At 42.5% G+C, this 19789-nt stretch overlaps 2 protein-coding genes across 6 annotated transcripts in view; one reads left to right on the top strand and one right to left on the bottom strand.

Moving 5' to 3' along the window:
* Window positions 1–18882, bottom strand: LOC124039931 (myc-associated zinc finger protein-like). Of its 3 annotated transcripts, none has more exons than XM_046356495.1 (7): window positions 18012–18882; window positions 14301–14445; window positions 13957–14063; window positions 13092–13333; window positions 12715–12787; window positions 11424–11595; window positions 1–2441 (listed from the first exon to the last, which is right to left on the bottom strand). In XM_046356495.1, exons 1-7 carry the CDS (start codon window positions 18042–18044, stop codon window positions 2095–2097), a joined length of 1119 nt encoding a protein of 372 aa, XP_046212451.1. In that variant the 5' UTR covers window positions 18045–18882; the 3' UTR covers window positions 1–2094. The 3 variants fall into 3 exon arrangements, with proteins under 3 accessions (XP_046212451.1, XP_046212452.1, XP_046212453.1); XM_046356496.1 differs by having other exon boundaries at window positions 12724–12787; window positions 18012–18881; XM_046356497.1 differs by lacking the exon at window positions 18012–18882 and having other exon boundaries at window positions 13665–14063; window positions 14301–14343.
* The window catches only part of LOC124039932, a 24572-nt gene continuing 22566 nt past the window's right edge, over window positions 17784–19789 (top strand). For all 3 annotated transcript variants that reach the window (XR_006839647.1, XR_006839648.1, XR_006839649.1), the window contains exon 1: window positions 17784–19680. The gene's annotated coding sequence lies outside the window, so the exon portion shown is untranslated. The remainder of the gene's footprint in view (window positions 19681–19789) is intronic.

The raw sequence follows: 19789 nt of genomic DNA on the forward strand, positions 1-19789 counted from the left end.
TCTGTTTAGTCGTTTTACTTTTAATAGTAAACATTACAAAATAACATGATCTCTACTTCATCTACAAAATAATAACTTAATATTCATGATCGTGGTAAGCGTCAAATGGTTTGGCTCCAACAACTGTTCATAAACATGCATACTGTTGAAATATAAAAATATAAATACATCCCATTAATGTCCTTAATAAATCCATAACTAAGATTTTAAATAGTTCTGAATAAAATAATTAAAACGCAGTTGAGTACAATAAGGCATTAAGATGTATCGCAAGAGCTGTACAGGTTCATAGAATATAGTTAAAAAATATAATTTGTTTTGCTTAATGCGGGAACCCTAAAATAACTGATTAAATCACTACTTTTCTCAACAGGAAGAACAAGTCTGAATTTTTTTTCAAGCTAACATACCAACACTAAACAGATGAAATGAAGCACTTCAGTACAAAACCAAGACTTGTTGAAAGCATACCAGGGGTGGGGCACAGAACACAAGTAGTACCTGGATATACTTATCTCAACCTGACCTTTGACCTTTAAAGCCCTTCCATGACATCACACCTTAACCACTGAAAAAGTCTAACAACCAAAATGATCTGAGGAAAAGTGATTTTTCTCAGATTCATGGGGAGCATTAAGTCATAATATGAGTTGTGATCAGAACGCTGTGTGCATATACAGTGGGGCAAAAAAGTATTTAGTCAGCCACCAATTGTGCAAGTCTCATTTTGTCTGTCATAGTTAAAGTGTACCTATGATGAAAATTACAGGCCTCTCTCATCTTTTTAAGTGGGAGGACTTGCACAATTGGTGGCTGACTAAATACCTTTTTGCCCCACTGTACATGGTGGTGTCTAGAATTCGAATGAATGAGTTTGAAATCATGTGAACTCGTACAAGGAACAAAACAAAGGAGACTATGGCAATGACAGTTACGAACAAAGAAAATGGCAGACATGGGTACAATTAATTTGACTGAATCAATGGCCACTAGATCTGTAGTGTAAGGGGGACTGCGGCTAACGTTCTTGTAAGCATGATAAACTTTACTTTTCCTAAAAGCAAAAAGTTGTCTTAGTTTCACTTTCATGCAAATTGTGTTTTAGGTGCAAGTGAACTGTGTCATGAGCCTGGCTGTACAGTAGCAGTCATGAGCACCTCATGGTGTATTAAAATGTGGCCGTGCCCAGAGAGGAAGACGCAGAGCAAATACCTGTCTGAACCTTCGGTGAAATTAAACATCAACATTTGTAAGGTGCTTGATACTCCTTAACTCAACTTTACCAATGTTTTTTTGTACCTGAAACAAATAGATGAAGTACACTGTTCATAATCACCATTACAGTATGGGCTAACCTCCAGATACATCGTTGGCCCTATTTAAAACAGACATACTCTGTGATAACACAATTTATACAGTGTCTACTCCTGTCCATTTCTGGAAGGTAGCAGCCCCTGACTTATGTGCTATTCTCCCCCTCAAATTTTCATTCTCTTTCCGAATATCATACTAATATACGCAACCTTTTGTAAGATAATTTCCCTGTTACTCTTTTATATCATCCCCCAACTTCTTACTACAAGCCTTTCTTTTGAAGGCTCGGAAAAGAGAGCAACAAAAAGGAGACAAAAGGAAAGTGTTTCTGACATACACATTACTAGCAGAGGGGAGTAGTTGCTGGGACTGAGGGAGACCAAGGGTGGAAGGAGGGAGGGAGAGGGATAGAGTAGACGCACACAAGACCACATATAGGAGTCATAGGAGTCCTGAAAGTGCAAGAAAGTTCAGCCACGTTGGGGAAAATCACTTTAGTATTTGTCGTTGTCTCGGGTCATCGAATCAGCAGCGTACGGGACATATGTCCCCCCCTCTCGCCACATTCTCCTAACTGTTCTCTCATACTTTCTCTCTGCCTCTGTCTCCCCTAAGCCAGCCCGCTCTCTCCCTTTCCCCCTTTTCCACTAGCTATGGGACTTTGAGTAGCCACATTCTTTACTGTGGCTCTCCCCTAAGCAAGCCCCCTTTGTCCTCCTAAACTCTCACTATAGGACTTAGGGACTCAAGGAGCTGTGGTTCAAATGAGGCTCCACTCTGCTAACTGTGGGACTGAGGCTGGATGCTGGAGCAATCCGACACTAGCAGGTCCACCACCGTGTTGCCGCTGATGTAGAAGTTTGGGGCGGACACCATGTTGCCAAGGGACATGGAGGAGCTGGATGCCCCACTAGAGGTGACAGGGCTGGGAGATCCCCCTTGGCCCCCTGTGCTGTGGGTGCCCATGTGGCCCTGCAGCTGGGTGGGGGTCTTGCAGTGCACCCCGCACAGCTGGCACACAAGGACACCGCCGGAGCCCGTGCCGCCGAAGATGCCAGCGCTCTCCTTCCACTCCTGGCCGTGGTGCTTCTGGGCGTGGACGCGCAGGTAGGTCAGAGTGGTGAAGCCTGGAGGAGATGCAGAGAGTTAGCAGTTAGTATCATTTCAAGGCTGTACAAGTACTGCTTTATAGCGTGGCACCACAAATGGCAGGTGATTTTATTTGGCCCCCCATGTTTTATGAGCAAAAAAAACAAACATTGTTGGACTAAGACTGTAAAAACAAATCTGCTGCAAGTGATTTTGATTTTAGAAATCCGTTCCAAATTATTCCCACGCATGATAAAGAGATATAAGGTACCAGTCAAAAGTTTGGACACACCTTCTCATTCAAGGGTTTTTCTTCATTTTTAAAACTATTTTCTACATTGTAGAATAATATTGAAGACATCAAAACTATGAAATAACACATATGGAATCATGTAGTAACAAAAAAGTGTTAAAAAAATCTAAATGTATTTTAGATTCTTCAAAGTAGCCATCCTTTGCGTAATGACAGCTTTGCACACTTTTGGCACTCTGCGGTCCAACTCATCCCAAACCATTTCAATTGGGTTGAGGTCGGGTGATTGTGGAGGCCAGGTCATCTGATGCAGCACTGCATCACTCTCCTTCTTGGTCAAATAGCCCTTACACAGCCTGGAAGTGTGGTGGGTTATTGTTCTTTTGAAAAACAAATGATCGTCCCACTAAGTGCAAACCAGATGGGAAGGTGTTTTGCTGCAGAATGCTGTGGTAGCCATGCTGGTTAAGTGTGCCTTGAATTCTAAATAAATCACTGAGTGTCACCAGCAAAGCACCCCCACACCATTACACCTCTTCCTCCATGCTTCACGGTAGGAAACACACAAGCAGAGATCATCCGTTCACCTACTCTGTGTCTCACAAAAACACAACGGTTGGAAAATCTCAAATTTGGACTAATCAGACCAAAGGACAGATTTACACTGGTCTAATGTCCATTGCTCAAGTTTCTTGGCCCAAGCATGTAATTTCTTCTTATTGGTGTCCTTAAGTAGTGGTTTCATTGCAGCAATTCGACAATGAAGGCCTGATTCATGCAGTCCCCCTGATACTGTTAACCATGAGATTCTCATCACAAAATTGTCCAAGTTCAACTTTTCCCCTGATACCTTGAGATGGATGAAATCATACCTTGAAGGCAGAACTCAGTGTGTCAGAGTGAGCAATGAGCTGTCGCCCACTCGTAGCTATGATGTGGGCGTGCCCCAAGGGTCAATACTGGGGCCCCTCCTGTTCAGCCTGTACATTAATGATCTGCCTTCTGTCTGTACTGGGTCTGAAGTTCAAATGTATGCAGATGATACAGTGATATATGTGCATGCAAAGAGCAAACAACAAGCTGCACAAGAACTCACTACTGTAATGGCCCAGGTTACAAAGTGGCTCAGTGACTCGTGTTTGCATCTCAATGTGAAAAAAACTGTTTGCATGTTCTTCACAAAGAGGGCAACAGATGCTACTGAGCCAGATGTTTATGTGTCAGGGGAGAAGCTTCAGGTGGTATCTGATTTTAAGTACCTTGGCATCATACTTGATTCCAACCTCTCTTTTAAAAAGCATGTGAAAAAGGTAATTCAAATAACGATTTATACGAAATTGTTTGACTACAGAGGTAGCAAAACTGTACTTCAAATCTATGATACTCCCCCACTTAACATACTGCCTGACTAGTTGGGCCCAAGCTTGCTGTACAACATTAAAACCTATTCAGTCTGTCTACAAACAGGCTCTCAAAGTGCTTGATAGGAAGCCCAATAGCCATCATAATTGTCACATCCTTAGAAAGCATGAGCTCTTGAGTTGGGAAAATCTTGTGCAATACACCGACGCATGTCTTGTATTCAAGATCCTTAATGGCCTGGCTCCCCCTCCACTCAATATTTTTGTTAAACAGAAAACCCAGACATATGGCAGCAGATCCACAAGGTCTGCAATGAGAGGTGACTGTATAGTTCCCCTAAGGAAAAGCACCTTTAGTAAATCTGCATTCTCTGTGAGAGCTTCCCATGTCTGGAATACACTGCCATCAGACACACATAACTGCACCACATATCACACTTTCACAAAATGCTTGAAGACATGGCTAAAGGTCAATCAGATTTGGGAACATGGTCACTAGCTGTGTGTTGCCGCTTGTCTGTAGCTTGTGAGGTGTGGAAACACTTTGTTGCTTTTATGAATTTTGTCTTGCTGCTTTTTGTCCTATGTTGCTCTGTCTGTATGCTATGTCTTGCTTGTCCTATGTTGCTATGTCTTGCTTGTTCTATGGTGCTATTGTCTATTTTGTAATTGTTTTTAATAACCTGCCCATGGACTGCGGGTGAAAATTAGCCGGCTGGCTAAAACCAGCACTTTTACTGAAACGTTGATTAATGTGCACTGTCCCTGTAAAAATAAAATAAACTAAAAATAAACTAAACAGTTGATGTTGAGATGTCTGTTATTTGAACTCTGTGAAGCATTTATTTGGGCTGCAATTTCTGAGGCTGGTAATTCTAATGAACGTATCCTATGCAGCAGTGGTAACTCTGGGTCTTCCTTTCCTGTCCTTATGAGAGCCAGTTTCATAGTTTCATAGTGCTTGATGTTAATTGTGACTGCACTCAAAGAAACTTTCAAAGTTCTTGAAATTTTCCAAATTGACTGACCTTCATGTCTTAAATTTCTCTTTGCTTTTTTGACCTGTAATTGCCATAATATGGCCTTGGTCTTTTACCAAATGGAGCCATCTTCTGTATACCACCCCTACCTTGTCACAACACAACTGATTGGCTCAAAGGCATTATGAAGGAAAGAAATTCCATAAATTAACAAGACACACCTGTTAATTTAAATGCATTCCAGGTGACTACCTCATGAAGCTGGTTGAGAGAATGCCAAGAGTGTGCAAAACTGTCATCAAGGCAAATTGTGGCTACTTTGAAGAATTTCAAATATAAAATATATTTTGATTTGTTTATCATTTTAATTGGTTACTACGTGTTACTTCCTAGTTTTAATGTCTGAAAATAGTAAAAAATAAATAAAAACCCTTGAGAGAGTAGTTGTGTCCAAATTTTTGACTGGTACTGCATGTGATCGTATTGTAGTGGACATTGTTGTGTCCTCTGTGTCTCTGCAAATGTGTGACTACATGTAGCGTATTGTTTCTTGTTATTGTGTTAGGATGTTCTGTGACTTTGCTCGCAGGGAAATGACTGATAGAAGAACGGAAAGAAGGGAACACATTGTTACATTGGCCCAACACCTATAAACTATGTGTGCAAGGTCATGATCAGCCTATTGCACCCTGAGAGTAGGGACACCTAGTCTCTGCTTGAGTGTAGAGTGCTGAAGAGAGAGCATCCCTTCAGAGATTCTGACAGACTTGTACTTTGAGTATTACGTTTGTTGTAACCTCTCCGGCCATGATAATAAAGATCTGTTGATTTAACTTTGAGTCCTTAGTGGTAATTTCCACGAACATTTGGCATGACGAAACAGGATGATTGAGTCTACCTGTGTAGCTCGGCAGTGAGGGAGCACCGGTGGCGCATTCCATGTGAAGGCGTGCAAGGGTCATACCCGTCTGACCAAAGAGGACTCACTGTGGGCTGCCCAGGAGAGCACACAATCTACGAACCCTGGAAGGACTGACAACTGATTTTCAGTAAGTCAATTTAAATGAATTTTGAACAATAACTATTTTCAGAAGCTTAGAAAAAGGATCCAGAGTCCTAAGAGGGCACTAGGCAGGGGTAGAGAGACCCCGTCGGCAATGTTGTCTGTAGGTATTCAGGGAATATGTAGTTCTGGGAACCATGGAAGTACTGCGAACTCCATTTTAGGATTTAGAGAATAGTAAGTGATGCAGTGGAATGATTTTTTGTATGATTGTGACTAATTTACTGGAAAAGGGAAATTAGTTCCCAGAATGATTGAGGTATGAGTGTGATAAATGTTAGAGTAAAGTAAATTGATAAGGTATTATTAAAAGTAATAATAGGGAAAGGGAACAGTAAAAGTAGATATGAAGACCCAGATTTGGTACCAAAGGGACCCAGTAAAGTGATGGCAAAGAAATTCAGTAAGGGGGTACTGTGCCAGGCAGAATGTTGGACAGCATGATCCTGAGAAAGATGCTGTGAAGTTTGAAGAAGAGGTGAGAGCAATCCTTGCCATGTATAACCAAAGTAGAATACTCTCCGGCCACGATAATAAAGATCTGTTCATGTAACTTTGAAATTGTGAAATTGAGGAAATATTCCGCCTGTGTTTGAAGTTCAAGTGGAACTAGTGTAAAGGAGGTTGGACCAGTGATGCCAACTGTGCTGACCAACTCACTGCTGTGTTAAATAATGTAACGACAACAAACCCAAAGCACACAGACTAACAGAAAATACATTCCACCATGATGAAGGTCGGCTTTTAGGACTATCAGGAGATCTTCCTCCAGCACTCTGGTCTGACCCCTGACAAAGACTCATACGGCAGTCTGCTGTGTCATGCAGTGGTTACTGGCCTACGACAAGACCAGAAGACAGCTGTGACCACTACATGCATTGGGTGGGAGACAAAGACCCTTGCTGATGTCAAACCTCACATTCCCATGCAGAAAGATAGATCAGGTCTAAGAACTCCAAGACTGGTGCTTAACTACAAGCTGCACAGTTGATGTTATTTGCTGGAGGAAGAGGATACTGTGGAGGTGGAGGTCAAGGATGAGGCAAATGGCCTCGGTAGAGGAAGGGGTAGAGGCAGATGGTGAGGAGAGCAAGGCACCTCTGGAAAGAGAGACTGGAGCTGCTACAACGGTTTCAAGCCAGGACATTTTGCAAGGGACTGTCCTGGTGATGGTAATAACCTTCCATTTTTGCCCAGAAAATGGCAAAAACCTGGAAGGTTTTATTCCCCCTGGAGGTAGTACTGTGGTTCAATATGTTGATGACCTGTTGGTCTGTTCCACATCTGAGGAAATCGATCACAAAGATACATTGTTGATGTTCTTAGCTGAAAATGGTCATAAAGCTTCCCTCTCTAAGATGCAGTTGTGTAGAAGTTATGTTAAATATTTGGGTCATGACATTACTTCTGAGGGCAGGGCCCTCTCTAAAGATAAGCTTGAGGCGATAAAGTCTCTGCCTAAACCTGGTCCTAAGCAGAAGAAAGATGGAAATGTCTGAAGTGTGGAAGTTAAAGCAGGCTCTAATGTTGTGTTGACACAGTACCACAGAGTTGGCTGTAGGCCTGTGGGGTACTACTCTAAGTGTTTAGACACTTATCCGAGGCATGGTATCCTGCCTCCGCTCTGTTGCAACTCGGATTTGACATGTTCCGATATTGTAGCAATGACTGAGCTGATGGTGCATGTTCCCCATAATGTTTCATGCCATTATTACAGACTAAAACTGCCCATTTTACACCTGCCAGATTGCTAGATTATTAGAACATCCTTTTGACAATGTCTCATGTTACACTGAAGGGATGTACTATACTTAACCTCTCCACTCTCTTCCCTACAGTTGATGCTGGTGAAGTACATGGCTGAATTGACCATTGAGATTCGGACTTTTATTTTTTGTGGATGGCTCAGCCCAGCGAGACGACAAGGGTGAACATTTAGTAGGCTATGCTGTTGTCACCTCTGTTCAAACTGTGGAAAGTGCTAGACTTCCCTCTCAATTGTCTGTTCAGGCAGCAGTTATTTGGTTTAAACAGAGCATGTATTTAGGCAAAGGATTGCTCTCTTAATATCTACACCGATAGTCGATTTGCATTTGGTGTTGTGCGCGATTTTGGCATGTTGTGGAATAGACCATTTTTTACTTAGTCTGGAAAAACTATTGCTCACAGCGATCTTGTCTCCTCTTTGCTGACGGCCAGCTTTCCTCATATTTTGGAGTGGTTAAAGTGCCAAGCACACACTTCTGCAAAGGACAGTGTTTCCCTTCTTCTACAGATGGCAGCAGTTCCTGTTCCCACTAACCCCTTCTCTCCTAATGATGTTATTTTGCAGGCAGCAGCTGATGCGACTGAGAAAAGGCGGTGGGCTGAACGCTGTCGCAGGGATACCTCGGGTACATGGCTTGATGATTCTAATAGACCTGCCATGCCCTGTTGTATTTCCCAATACCTTGCTAAATTGTCAAGGCCATTTTTCAAAAAGATGGATGGTGGATCTTGTAAATAAATATTGGAGCACAGTAGGATTTACTGTGTCCCCGTGTCCCATTCTAGACCAGAGGGTCTCTGAGAACTTAATGATGGACTTCATTGAGTTGACCCCTTGTGAGAGGAACAAGTATTGGTTGGTGATTGTTTACATATTTTCAAAATGTATTGAAACTTTTCCCTGCAGGAGAGCTACAGTAGCAGCTGGGGCATAGGCTATTCTGTGAGAGATCATACCAAGGTGGGTCTGCCGTCAAACATCTTCTCCGACAATGGTCGTAATTTTGTGAATGAGATTGTTCAGTCCCTGTCAGAGGCTTTACATATTGATTTGAGAACCCATTGTGCCCATCATCCTCAGTCTGGGGGTGTGGTAGAACAACCAAACCCTAAAAACTAAATTTATTAAACTGATTGGTGAAGGTGCCATGGGTGAAGGTGCTTCCATTTGCACTCGTGAGCATGAGAGGCAGATCCCACACAGTGACTGGTCTAGCTCCCCCATGAGGTGCTGACAGGGCTATCCATGAGAATGACTAACCCACCTTTTCCTCAAAACAAGTTGACGTTGCAGAGAAATGCAGACAAGGTAGCATACTGCATCTCACTTAGCAATATTCTTAAGACTCTGTTCCCCCAGGTGAAGGCTTCTCTGCTCAACCTATCAGGAGGAACTGAGCATTATCTGTGCTCTGGCAACTTCATGTTGGTAAAAGACTACAGAAGGAAGAGTTGGAAGGATTCTCATTGGAGAGGACCATATCAGGTTTTGATGACCGCAGTAAAGGTAGCTGAGAGGGACACCTGGATTCAAGTGTCGCGCTGCTGACGAGTTCCTGCCCCTGAGGAGGATGGCGGGAGTCCCATCCCTTAGGCTGTGTGGCCTGTCTGTCTGGATCTACACCATTGTATTGATTGGAACAGTAGGTTGCCCTCCAGTGGGTGTCTGTTCAGGTGAAGATGAAAGTCCTGAGCCAAAGGAACCACTGCAGACCCGGAGTAGTGGTCCAGAAGGAGAAAGGAAAGGAGAAGTAAAAGGTCAAGATGAGGGAGAGAGTCTGTTCCTCTCTCCAGCTGGAATGGTGACAAATGTCACCTCATATAAGACAGCTTGTTGGGTATGTGGGTTGGGTCCTGTGGGAGTAGTTAAGGGGTTCCCTTGGGGGTGAACTTAACTATTCAACTGTCCTCAATACTGTCATTGGCCAATTTCCCCCCCAGAAATCCCGACCCCATTACTTATTTTGCGATGTACAATGTTACGGTCAGCCTAGTATATCCTAGAACAAACAATTGCAGTGACCCACCCATCTCTCTAGTAGGATTGCTGGTAGCCCCCTGGTGTATTAGAGGAAATGGGAGTAACCATTTTGTTGAAAATGTTTGTAACTGTACTATGTTGGTTAATGGTAGCAATAACTGCTCTCTTGTAGTACATGATTCTGTTACAGGAGCACCAGGTAATATGAGTTATACAATTTCTGTCTACAACATGTACATCGCGCTGAAGGAGCCACAAATTGTACCTATTGGTTGTGTGGCCTATTTGCTTATTATAGTTTACCATCTAATTGGGGAGGGACGTGTGCTGTTGCGTTTGTGGTGCTGGCCACGAGAGTCCTTGGAAACACAAACAGAATGGAGGGTCCTGTTCAGTGACCATCATCAGTCGACCCCTCGTTTTAATAAGTGATCCCTTGCAGATGTCACTCAGGTGTAGACATTCTTCTCCCGATTCGCTGGTGTTTTGCTGCCCCCATATGGAGTTGCATGTGCCTTAGATCAAATGAGAGATTTGGGTATTAAAGTTGAGAAAATGGGAAAAACTACTAGAGATGCCTTGGTTACTCTGAATGAGGAGTAAAATCACGCCACAAGGTGACCCTGCAAAACAGAGAGGCACTTGACTACCTTTTGTCTGGTCAAATAACTTGCTGTCTTACCAGGAACTTCTCTTTCCCCCTATAATGGATGATAATATGCAAGAATGAGTTAGTATCCATGTTTGATTAAGTACCTGAAGGTTTTAAGTTAGGTTGTTCAATGACAGCAACCTTATAATATAAAAAAGGATAAAATATAATGGAGTTTTGCCTATTGTTATGCTTCTTGCGTGTAATAATAAGTATTTACTAAATGCATTCCTGTTAATAGACGGAATGCATGTTAAGAAGTAACATACATTTTTGTTATCACATATGGTGATAAAAGGAGGGGGTGTAGTGGACATTTTTTTGTCCTCTGCATCTCTGCAAATGTGTGACTGCATGTAGCATATTGTTTCTTGTTATTGTGTTAGGATGTTCTGTGACTTCACTCTCAAGGAAAGGACTAACAGAAGAACAGAAATATTGTTACTTTGGCCCAACGCCTAGAAGAGCAGAGATGCCTAGTTTGTGCATGAGCACCCCTTCAGAGCTTCTTTAAGTGGGAGAACATTGCACAATTGGTGGCTGACTAAATACTTTTTTGCCCCACTGTATCTACTCCTCAGCACCCCCCCTCCCCTCCACACACACACACACACACTTTAAAGTGGTCTTTTATTGTCTCCAGCCCAAGGTCCATCTGTGTAATGATTATTTTGTTTAATCAGCTTCTTGATATAACACACCTGTCAGATGGATGGATTATCTTGTCAAATGAGAAATGCTTACTAACAGGGATGTAAACAAATTAGTGTACAAAAAAAAAGCTTTTTGTGCATGGACTTGACAGATTTTTCCATGCCAGGTCTTGACAAATGTTTATTACCTCTAAATAAACCATTTATAAACTTTGAAAGTTTATTAAGATCAGATAAACCACTTATAAACTCGAAACATTTCTTAAAGTCTTCACCCATCAAACAATCTGGGGTGTTGACAGACACTCACTGCGGTTACAGAGATGACAGGCGTGGTGCTGCGATTGGTTGTGGACCCTCATGTGATCGGTGATGTAGGCAGCAGACAGGAGCTTGCCGCATATGTGGCACGGGACCTTCTCCTCGTGGCGGATCATGTGGGCACGTAGCCGGTCCCTCGTGGCGAAGCTGGATTCGCACGTCTAAACACATCAAGAGATATGAGGAATGACTGGTTATCCATAAAGATACAGAGGAAGCAGTAGTTTAACCCTATAGACGGGCAGGTTTTGATTTTTTTTTAAGACTGCTTAATCGATCCAAGAGATGTATAAAAAAACATTATTTGATGAATTTGGCATTACTGCTATTAGCATTGAATAACAAATTCACTGGAATCAACAGATAGTCCCCACAAACAAATCTAAAGGATGTTTGTTCTGAAGTGCCTCTCCTATATCTGAGAGATAAGGAAGATCAGGAAACTTTTTTACATATATTTAACCCCTTATTTTAGGCACTAAACTATCTCAAGATATACAGTGCATTCAGAAAGTATTCAGAACCCTCTACTTTTTCCACACTGTTATGTTACAGCCTTATTCTAAAATGTATACAATATTTTTTCCCCCCAGCATCAACCTATACCCCATAATGACAGAGAACACCACCACGTTCGTGAGAGTCATCTTTCAACAAATTGGTCTTAATACTTTGTAGGCCAAACCGGACGCTACAGATGTTTTATGAGAACAGCCATTTCCGGGATGTCTCATGGTCTGACAAACACTGCTCTAGCTCTGCCACCACCACAGATGCGGAAGGGCAATATCAGCGGATGCACAGCCCATGCAAACTTTTTTTATAGCTTAAACAGATGGGTTTTGATTTGGATTTTTGTATTGTGTTAATTACATTTCCGCGGGGAAGTGGAAATTGTAGGCTCAGGGTTAATAGCAAAACAAGCTTTCATTTGATTTAATTCAGGGTTGGAGTCAATTCCATTTCGCGGGGAAGCGGAAATTGTGGTCTCAGAGTTAATAGCAAAACAATCTTTAATTTTATTTAATTCAGGGTTGGAGTCAATTCCATTTCAATTCAGTCAATTAAGGAAGTAAACTCAAATTTCTATTCCAAAGAAAATTTGAATTTCAGTTCACTTCCTGAATTGACTGAATATAAATGGAATTGATCCCAACCCCAATTCTATTACAATGGATAGTTATGGTAGGAAGGATTTAAGCTACAGAGAAGCAAATTGATGATTAACAATGACTGTATTGAGATTTCAGAGGTGTAAAAGGAAATAAAATAGCACAAACATCAAGTACCGGACACTTGAAGGGTCGTTCAGAAGAGTGGACTTGTCTGACGTGACTGTTGAGATGGTCGGGCCTGAAAGAAGTGAGACAGGAAGAGTTGAGACCACAATACCTTGTTATACAGTTTCTCCAGCTGAAAATGTGAACTTCCAAATTCAAACTTTGTCAAATGTCTTAAGTTAAAGTCCCAGGGCATGTGTTTTGTGTAGATACAGCTAAATGCCACAACCCAATATGAATGAAATAGATACAAAATTTGTGGTGCTTAAATTTTCCATTCATTTTGGGTTGAGCCTTACAGCTGCATCTACACAACTCATGGCATGGGATGTGGACTTTTCTTGACTCTTCTCTGGCCTATAGCGTGCCATTCTCACCTGGAGAAAGCCTTGGCACAGTGGGGGCACACGTAGGGTTTCTCCACACCACCTTGGTGAGAGCGCACGTGGTGGCTCATGCGGTCCTTCCTCTTGAACCTCTGCTGGCAGATGGGGCAGGAGAAGGGTTTCTCATCCGAGTGGGAGAGACGGTGTCGGTTAAGGTGGTACACGTCTCGGAAGGCCTTCCCGCACGTTTCACAAGCGTGATTCTTCCGCACAGGGTTTGGGTTCGATGGCCGCTGGGAGGGAGGGGGTGAGGAGAACTAACATTGTTTGTGAGGAATACAAACAGTTTTTTATGCATTGTCGGACATGACTATTACACATGCCTTGTTGATTATTTACATATCATATTGTCGAGTCTCTGTGTCTTTCCGAACCACGCAGACAAACATGGCTCGCTACACCTAGATAATTTCTTTGGACCGTTTGCATAAAGTGCTGAATTCCCTCTATTGAAAATAAGGCTTTTCCACAATCTCCATAAAGACCATGCAAGAGAAACCTAAAGTCTAGTTTTCCTTTTCACGGACGACGACAACAACAACCTCCAGAAGCACCCTGACCCACCTGTGCTGTCGCCCCCGCCCCCATGTCAACAGCTGCAGGAGGAGCATGGGGGTTAACGCTAGCCACTACGCTTGCCATGGCAACCTCTTCACCATCCTGACTACCCACAGCTGGCTGCTGGGACGCTAGCACGCTGGGAGGGGGGGAGAGGGGGAGGAACGGAGAGGTGGAGCAGGGTGAGGGGGACCGTGTACCTCTCCGTCCTACCTCCCGACACCACCTGCGCTGGGCCGGCACCATTGCCACCCTCCTTTGCCCCCTCCTCCTGCTCCCCTGCTCGCTTCATGCGTACCCCGGTGTGGACCGACTGGTGCCGCCGCAGGTTGTAGTTGTTCTTGAACTGCTTGCTGCATATGGCACAGATGTGGGGCACACGGGCAGGCCGGGACACCGTCTTCACTGTAGGACGGAAGAGCGGAAGAAGAGAGGGAATGAAAGAGGAAGACAGGGAGAGAAAATGCACATTAATAATAATATCCCTATCAATTCAAAATATAATAGTATGAAGACTAACACATTATGCTTATAACAGGATAACAGACCACTTGTTTGGCAATCTACATGACTTCCTTTTCAACTTAATTGCTGATAACGGCTGAAGAAGCAATGGTATTTCACAACCCATGATTCTCTCACCAGGTAAGGGTTCTTCATTGAGGGCAGCAGTGTCCACCGTGGAAGGAGGATGGACTATGTGCTCTGTGGGAGGGGTCTGAGGAGAGGCCATATGGACTGGTAAGAGTTCTGATTGGAGGGTCCCCTCCACTTGGGTGGGAGTAGTCTGGAGAAATAAACACAGCCATCAGCAGAAAGTCACTGCATTGTCTAGGGCAGGTATTCCCAAACTGGGGTACCGCCAGGAGTAGCGCAATGCCGTTGGGGTTCACCAAATAAAAATGTGATTCGCATTTTATTTTATAATTTAAAAAATATATACATATATATAAAAAAACATGCGTCACATTTTCAAAACATTTATATTTTCCAACAGGGCAATACATTTAGGTGAGGTCTTTCTCACCTGAGTAGCCTCGTTTCACTGCAAAAAATAAAATTCAACCATCTAGTGTTCAGCGAAACAACAACACAATGTCACATACAGGTAGCCTAGTCAAATAATTCACATCCAATCACATTAACCGTTACTCTTGTGGGAATTCCACTAACGGTCAGTACGTAGCTGCTGCTCATTCCGTTTGCTCAAAAATTGATAAATGGTTAAAAAAAATTATGTCCATAGAGACACATAACAGCTCTACTGGTAATACTGCTACTACCAGCAGTACTACACCTGCACCTGTCGATAACACAAGTTGTTCTGCTTCCATGAGCACATCCAATGCTAGCATCAGTAATTCTACATTCGGTGTTAGTCCAGCTAACATGGACACTGACAGTTGTGAATCTGATGCAGCCGAAGAGCTACTGCCCCCTTACCCAGGAAAGCACCGAACAACAGACAGGGACGTTGGACCATCGAAGACTCAAATATGATGAGAACTACATTGATTGGGGTTGACTTGTATTGGGAGTAGTGCCTTTCCTCAACCACACACAGTGTGTTATATGTTCAAAAGTACTATCTCACAACTCGATGAAACCTTCACTCTTAAGCAGACATTTAGAAACAAAACAGACCAATTTGAAAAATAAGCGACGGGAGTTTTTTGAGTGAGAATTAAAACAACTTTTGAGTAGTAAGACATGTATAAAAGCAACAGATGCCATTAATAAGGAGCTAGAAGCGTCTTATATGGTGAGCTACCAAGTGGCTAGGATAGGCAAGCCCCATACTATTGTGGAGGACTTAATTCTTCCTGCTGTCGCGGATATAGCTGGGATAATGCTGGGGGAAAAGGCACAAAATAACTATGCAGACAATGTCTCCATCAAATAACACAGTTTCACAACGCATCAGTGACATGACAGGAGATGTTCTGAAACAATTACTGCTTTGTATACAAGCCAGTGAATTATATGCGCTACAGCTTGATGAATCAACACACGTGGCGGGCCTGGCACAGCTCCTGGTATATGTCCGTCACATTTATGGGGGCTCAATTAAGGAAGACATCCTCTTCTGCAAACCACTGGAAACCAGGGCAAAAGGAGAGGATATTTTTAAAGTACTGGACAGCTTTGTGACATCAAATGGACTTTGGTGGTAAAGATGTGTTGGTATCTGTACTGGTTGCACAAAAGCCATGACAAGGGGACACAGTGGAGTGGTAACGCGCGTGCAAGCAGTTGCTCCTGACACCACTTGGGTACACTGCAGCATCCACCGAGAGGCTCTTACTGCCAAAGGAATGCCTGACAACTTGAAAGACGTTTTGGACACTACAGTGAAAATGATTAACTTTGTTAAAGCAAAGTCCCTGAACTCTTGTGTATTTTCTGCGATATGCAATGATATGGGCAGCGACCATGTTACGCTTATACAACATACAGGGGTGCGCTGATTATCCAGGGGCAAAGTATTGACACATTTTTTATATATATATAAAATTGAAAGACGAGCTTAGTTTTCTTCACTGACCATCATTTTCACTTGTCTGACCACTCTCATGATGACGAGTTCCTCACAAGACTGGCCTACCTGGGTGATGTTTTTCTCACCTGCATGATCTGAATCTAGGATTACAGGGGACTCTCCGCAACTATATTCAATGCACGGGACAAAATTGAGGCTATGATTAAGTAGTTGGAGCTCTTCTCTCTCTCGCTCTGCACTAACAAGGACAACACACAGGTCTTTCCATCATTGTATGATTTTTTTGTGTGCAAATGAACTCAAGCTAACGGACAATGTCATGAGATATAGTGAAGAACCGGAGTGAGTTTGGTGCAAATTAGGCAGGTACTTTCCCAAAACGGATGGCACAAACAACTGGATTCTTTATCCCTTTCATGCCCTGCCTCCAGTCCACTTGCCAATATCTGAACAAGAGAGCCTCATTGAAATTGCAACAAGCAGTTCTGTGAAAATTTAATTTAATCAGAAGCCACTGCCAGATTTCTGTATTGGGCTGCGCTCAAAGTATCCCGTCTTGGCAAATCGCGCTGTTAAGACACTGACGCCCTTTCCAACCACGGACCTCGGCCCGCACTAGCATGAAAACTACATACAGGCACAGACTGTGTGTGGAAAATTATTTAAAACGGAGACTCTCTCCAATACAACCCAACATTGCAGTTCTGTGCATCCTTTCCAGCACACCCTTCTCATTAACCTGTGGTGAGTAAAAAAGTTGTATATGTAAGATTGTTAAATAAAGAGAAAAATGATTGATTATTATTATTTGTGCCCTTGTCCTAGAAGAGCTCTTTGTCACTTCCCACGAGCCTGGTTGTGACAAAAACTCACACTCATTCTTATGTTTAATAAATGTATGGTATGTGTCTTTTTCCCAATGCAGTTCAACCAAAACTTCCCCCCATTATTTAGAGGGGCGTTCTACTACGCTCCCATTGGCTAGCTAACGTTGTCTCTCTCACAGGCGATGAGCGCAGACACAGTGGCCTTCCAAGGTAAGGATGGGAAGTGTCATTTAACAATTAGCTGCCTACCATAATGCAGGCCTATTATCATCATGTCTGGTAACATTTGCCCATGTATTTATTTTTTAGTTTCAATGACTTGTAAAAATAGCTCAGAACTTTGCTGAATTCCCTCAATTGAAGGTCAGCTACGTTAAAATGGGCTACTTAACGTTACTAGGTCGGTATTTGAAGTACACTACTAATGATAATATCATCAGGTTAAAGTATGTGTTTATTATTCATAATTTCTCGAATATTTTAGCTAATCATTCAGTCGAATTGCGCTATGCTACAGCCATTGAATCGGGCTTTGCGCGTTAAAGGACGTTAATTGATAGCTCTGTCCACATTACGTTGTTATATTTTTCAATCTTGAAATACAAGGGCAAACGTTATTAATCAGTGACTGAAATTTGGCGCTCCGTGGTATTCACTTCCGGACTTGGAGAGCGTCCAAAGCGTCGAGGAACGCCTCTCTGAATAACGGGGCGTGGTTTTGGCTTAACTGCGGTGTGGGAAAAGAAAGACGCTCACACGTAGTGTGTGTGGCAGGCTTACAATGATAGCAAAAGACAACATTTGAGAGTGCGCAAACCCTGGTGCTAGAGGGGGTACGCAGCTGGAGGTTGAATGTTTGAAGGGGTAACGGGACGATAAAAAGTTTGGGAACCACTGGTTTAGAGTAAATGCTACTTCGTTTACCTAAATGGCCAGGCCCCTGGGGGCTGCAGACAAAAACATATTCAACAGCCATTCTTCAAAAAAGCGTACACACGAATAGAAAGAAGGTAAATTAAAACTTACCTGGAAGAGAAAATTGCTCCAAGCAGCATCCATTTTGCACCAAAGCGATGAAGAGTATAAAATCAGCTAAGTAATCCTGATGGCGATTCGACAGTAAACCGTTGACATAATATTTAATCGCACTGTTGATGATTGTGGCGAGAAGATCTATGTTGACAGTATTCAAATGCAACAAGAAAAGTATGCTATTGATCATCCGAAAGGGACATGCAACTATCAAAAATGTACATTGTAAAAAATATTTATCTATCAGGCGCATTCAAGCTATTCAAATTCACGCAGGCGTTTCGTCTAGGCTGACTGCCTGAGTGGAATTGCCAGCTCCAATAGTGGCCTATTTATCTTTGACTTTGGTTTCAAACTTAAATTTTATCAAAGCATAAGGAATGCATATCTCTTGGCATTGATGACTGTGAAACCAAATATCTGTGCGCACAAAATCAATGTTATTTATATAGCCGTAGTCATATAATAGGTCGATCTTAAAATTAAAAGTAATGCATTACGCACAATGACAACTATTATCAGTGTTACAATAAACGCATTCGAAAGAGTAGCAGTTCATTATTTTAATTTATGAATCTATTCTTCCGATTTCTCCCAACAGGCCAATCGCTTGTTTTGTCGAAGCCTCGTTGTTGGATTCAAGCCCTGACCCTAAACTAAGAGCGCTCGCGCCAGGACGCAGCCTATCGCTCCACCTCGGCTGTTCAATTGCGAGGATGTCATCTTTCTTTTTTTATTGCTCGCTCTCCCTCCTCCCTCCATGTATCTTTCTTCCTTTTCTTTTTAAATCCTCTTTCTTCTCCCCCTCCTCTCCTTTTCTTGCACCGCTATGTCCCAGTTGCTCTTAAAGGGATATCATTGATATTTGTTGGTCACCCTCTTTAAGTTCGCTCTTCCCCATTGGAGCATTTCCTTTCTGCCCCCTCCTCCTAGGGTTTTCGGCCGACAGATATTGCATTACAATATTTTTCAGACCATCATAAATAGATCTCGGCCGTTGCTATAGAGAGAAATATTAATGGAGTCTTTTTGTAGGCCCTAACTCCGCCATGTTCGTTGGACAAAGCATATGAGGAAAATTAATGGCGTATTTGTAGGGTTTTGGATAAACGCCGAAAATAAGGTCTGTGGGAAACAGATATAGGATATCTTATTTGTTCTATTAGATCATCTTCATTATCTAACGTCACTTTTAGTTCACGTTGGAAGTTTTTTGGTAATAATAAACCAAATAAATCTCATAAAGTTAATGTAAACTGACTGCTATTATCACAACATATAAGATCTCCTAAGCCTGTGTTAAAGAAGCATTATGTCGAGTTGTTGCATTATAATGTCATAATATATCTGCAGTAATAGTATAATTCTAGTGTTGTAACATATATTACATATGTATATATAATGCTTTGGGCTCTTACATAACACTCCATACAGAACCAATCAGTCGATATAATGGACATCATAAATCACGCGATGTGAATCAGACAGTGGGGCGGTGCGACTCCTTGGTCAGAAGGTTCCAATCATCGTTTTATGTCATCATTTCCGAGCAGCGTCAACGACAACTGTTATTACACCCGGTTTACGTTGGCGGCGGTAAAGGCCATTTTTATTGTGCAGTAACTAAAACTGGAAGATCTGGCGTCCTTTCCCTTCGCCAAAGGTACGTATTCGCGTTATTTTTTTTTACTGTGATTTACAAAGCTAATGCAATGGATTTTAAAAAGTGCTTTTACCCCGTGATAGCCCGCTAATATGACCCATAGTAGGGA

The sequence above is a fragment of the Oncorhynchus gorbuscha genome, linkage group LG07 (genome assembly GCF_021184085.1).
Source record: "Oncorhynchus gorbuscha isolate QuinsamMale2020 ecotype Even-year linkage group LG07, OgorEven_v1.0, whole genome shotgun sequence".
Classification (NCBI taxonomy): Eukaryota; Metazoa; Chordata; class Actinopteri; order Salmoniformes; family Salmonidae; genus Oncorhynchus; species Oncorhynchus gorbuscha.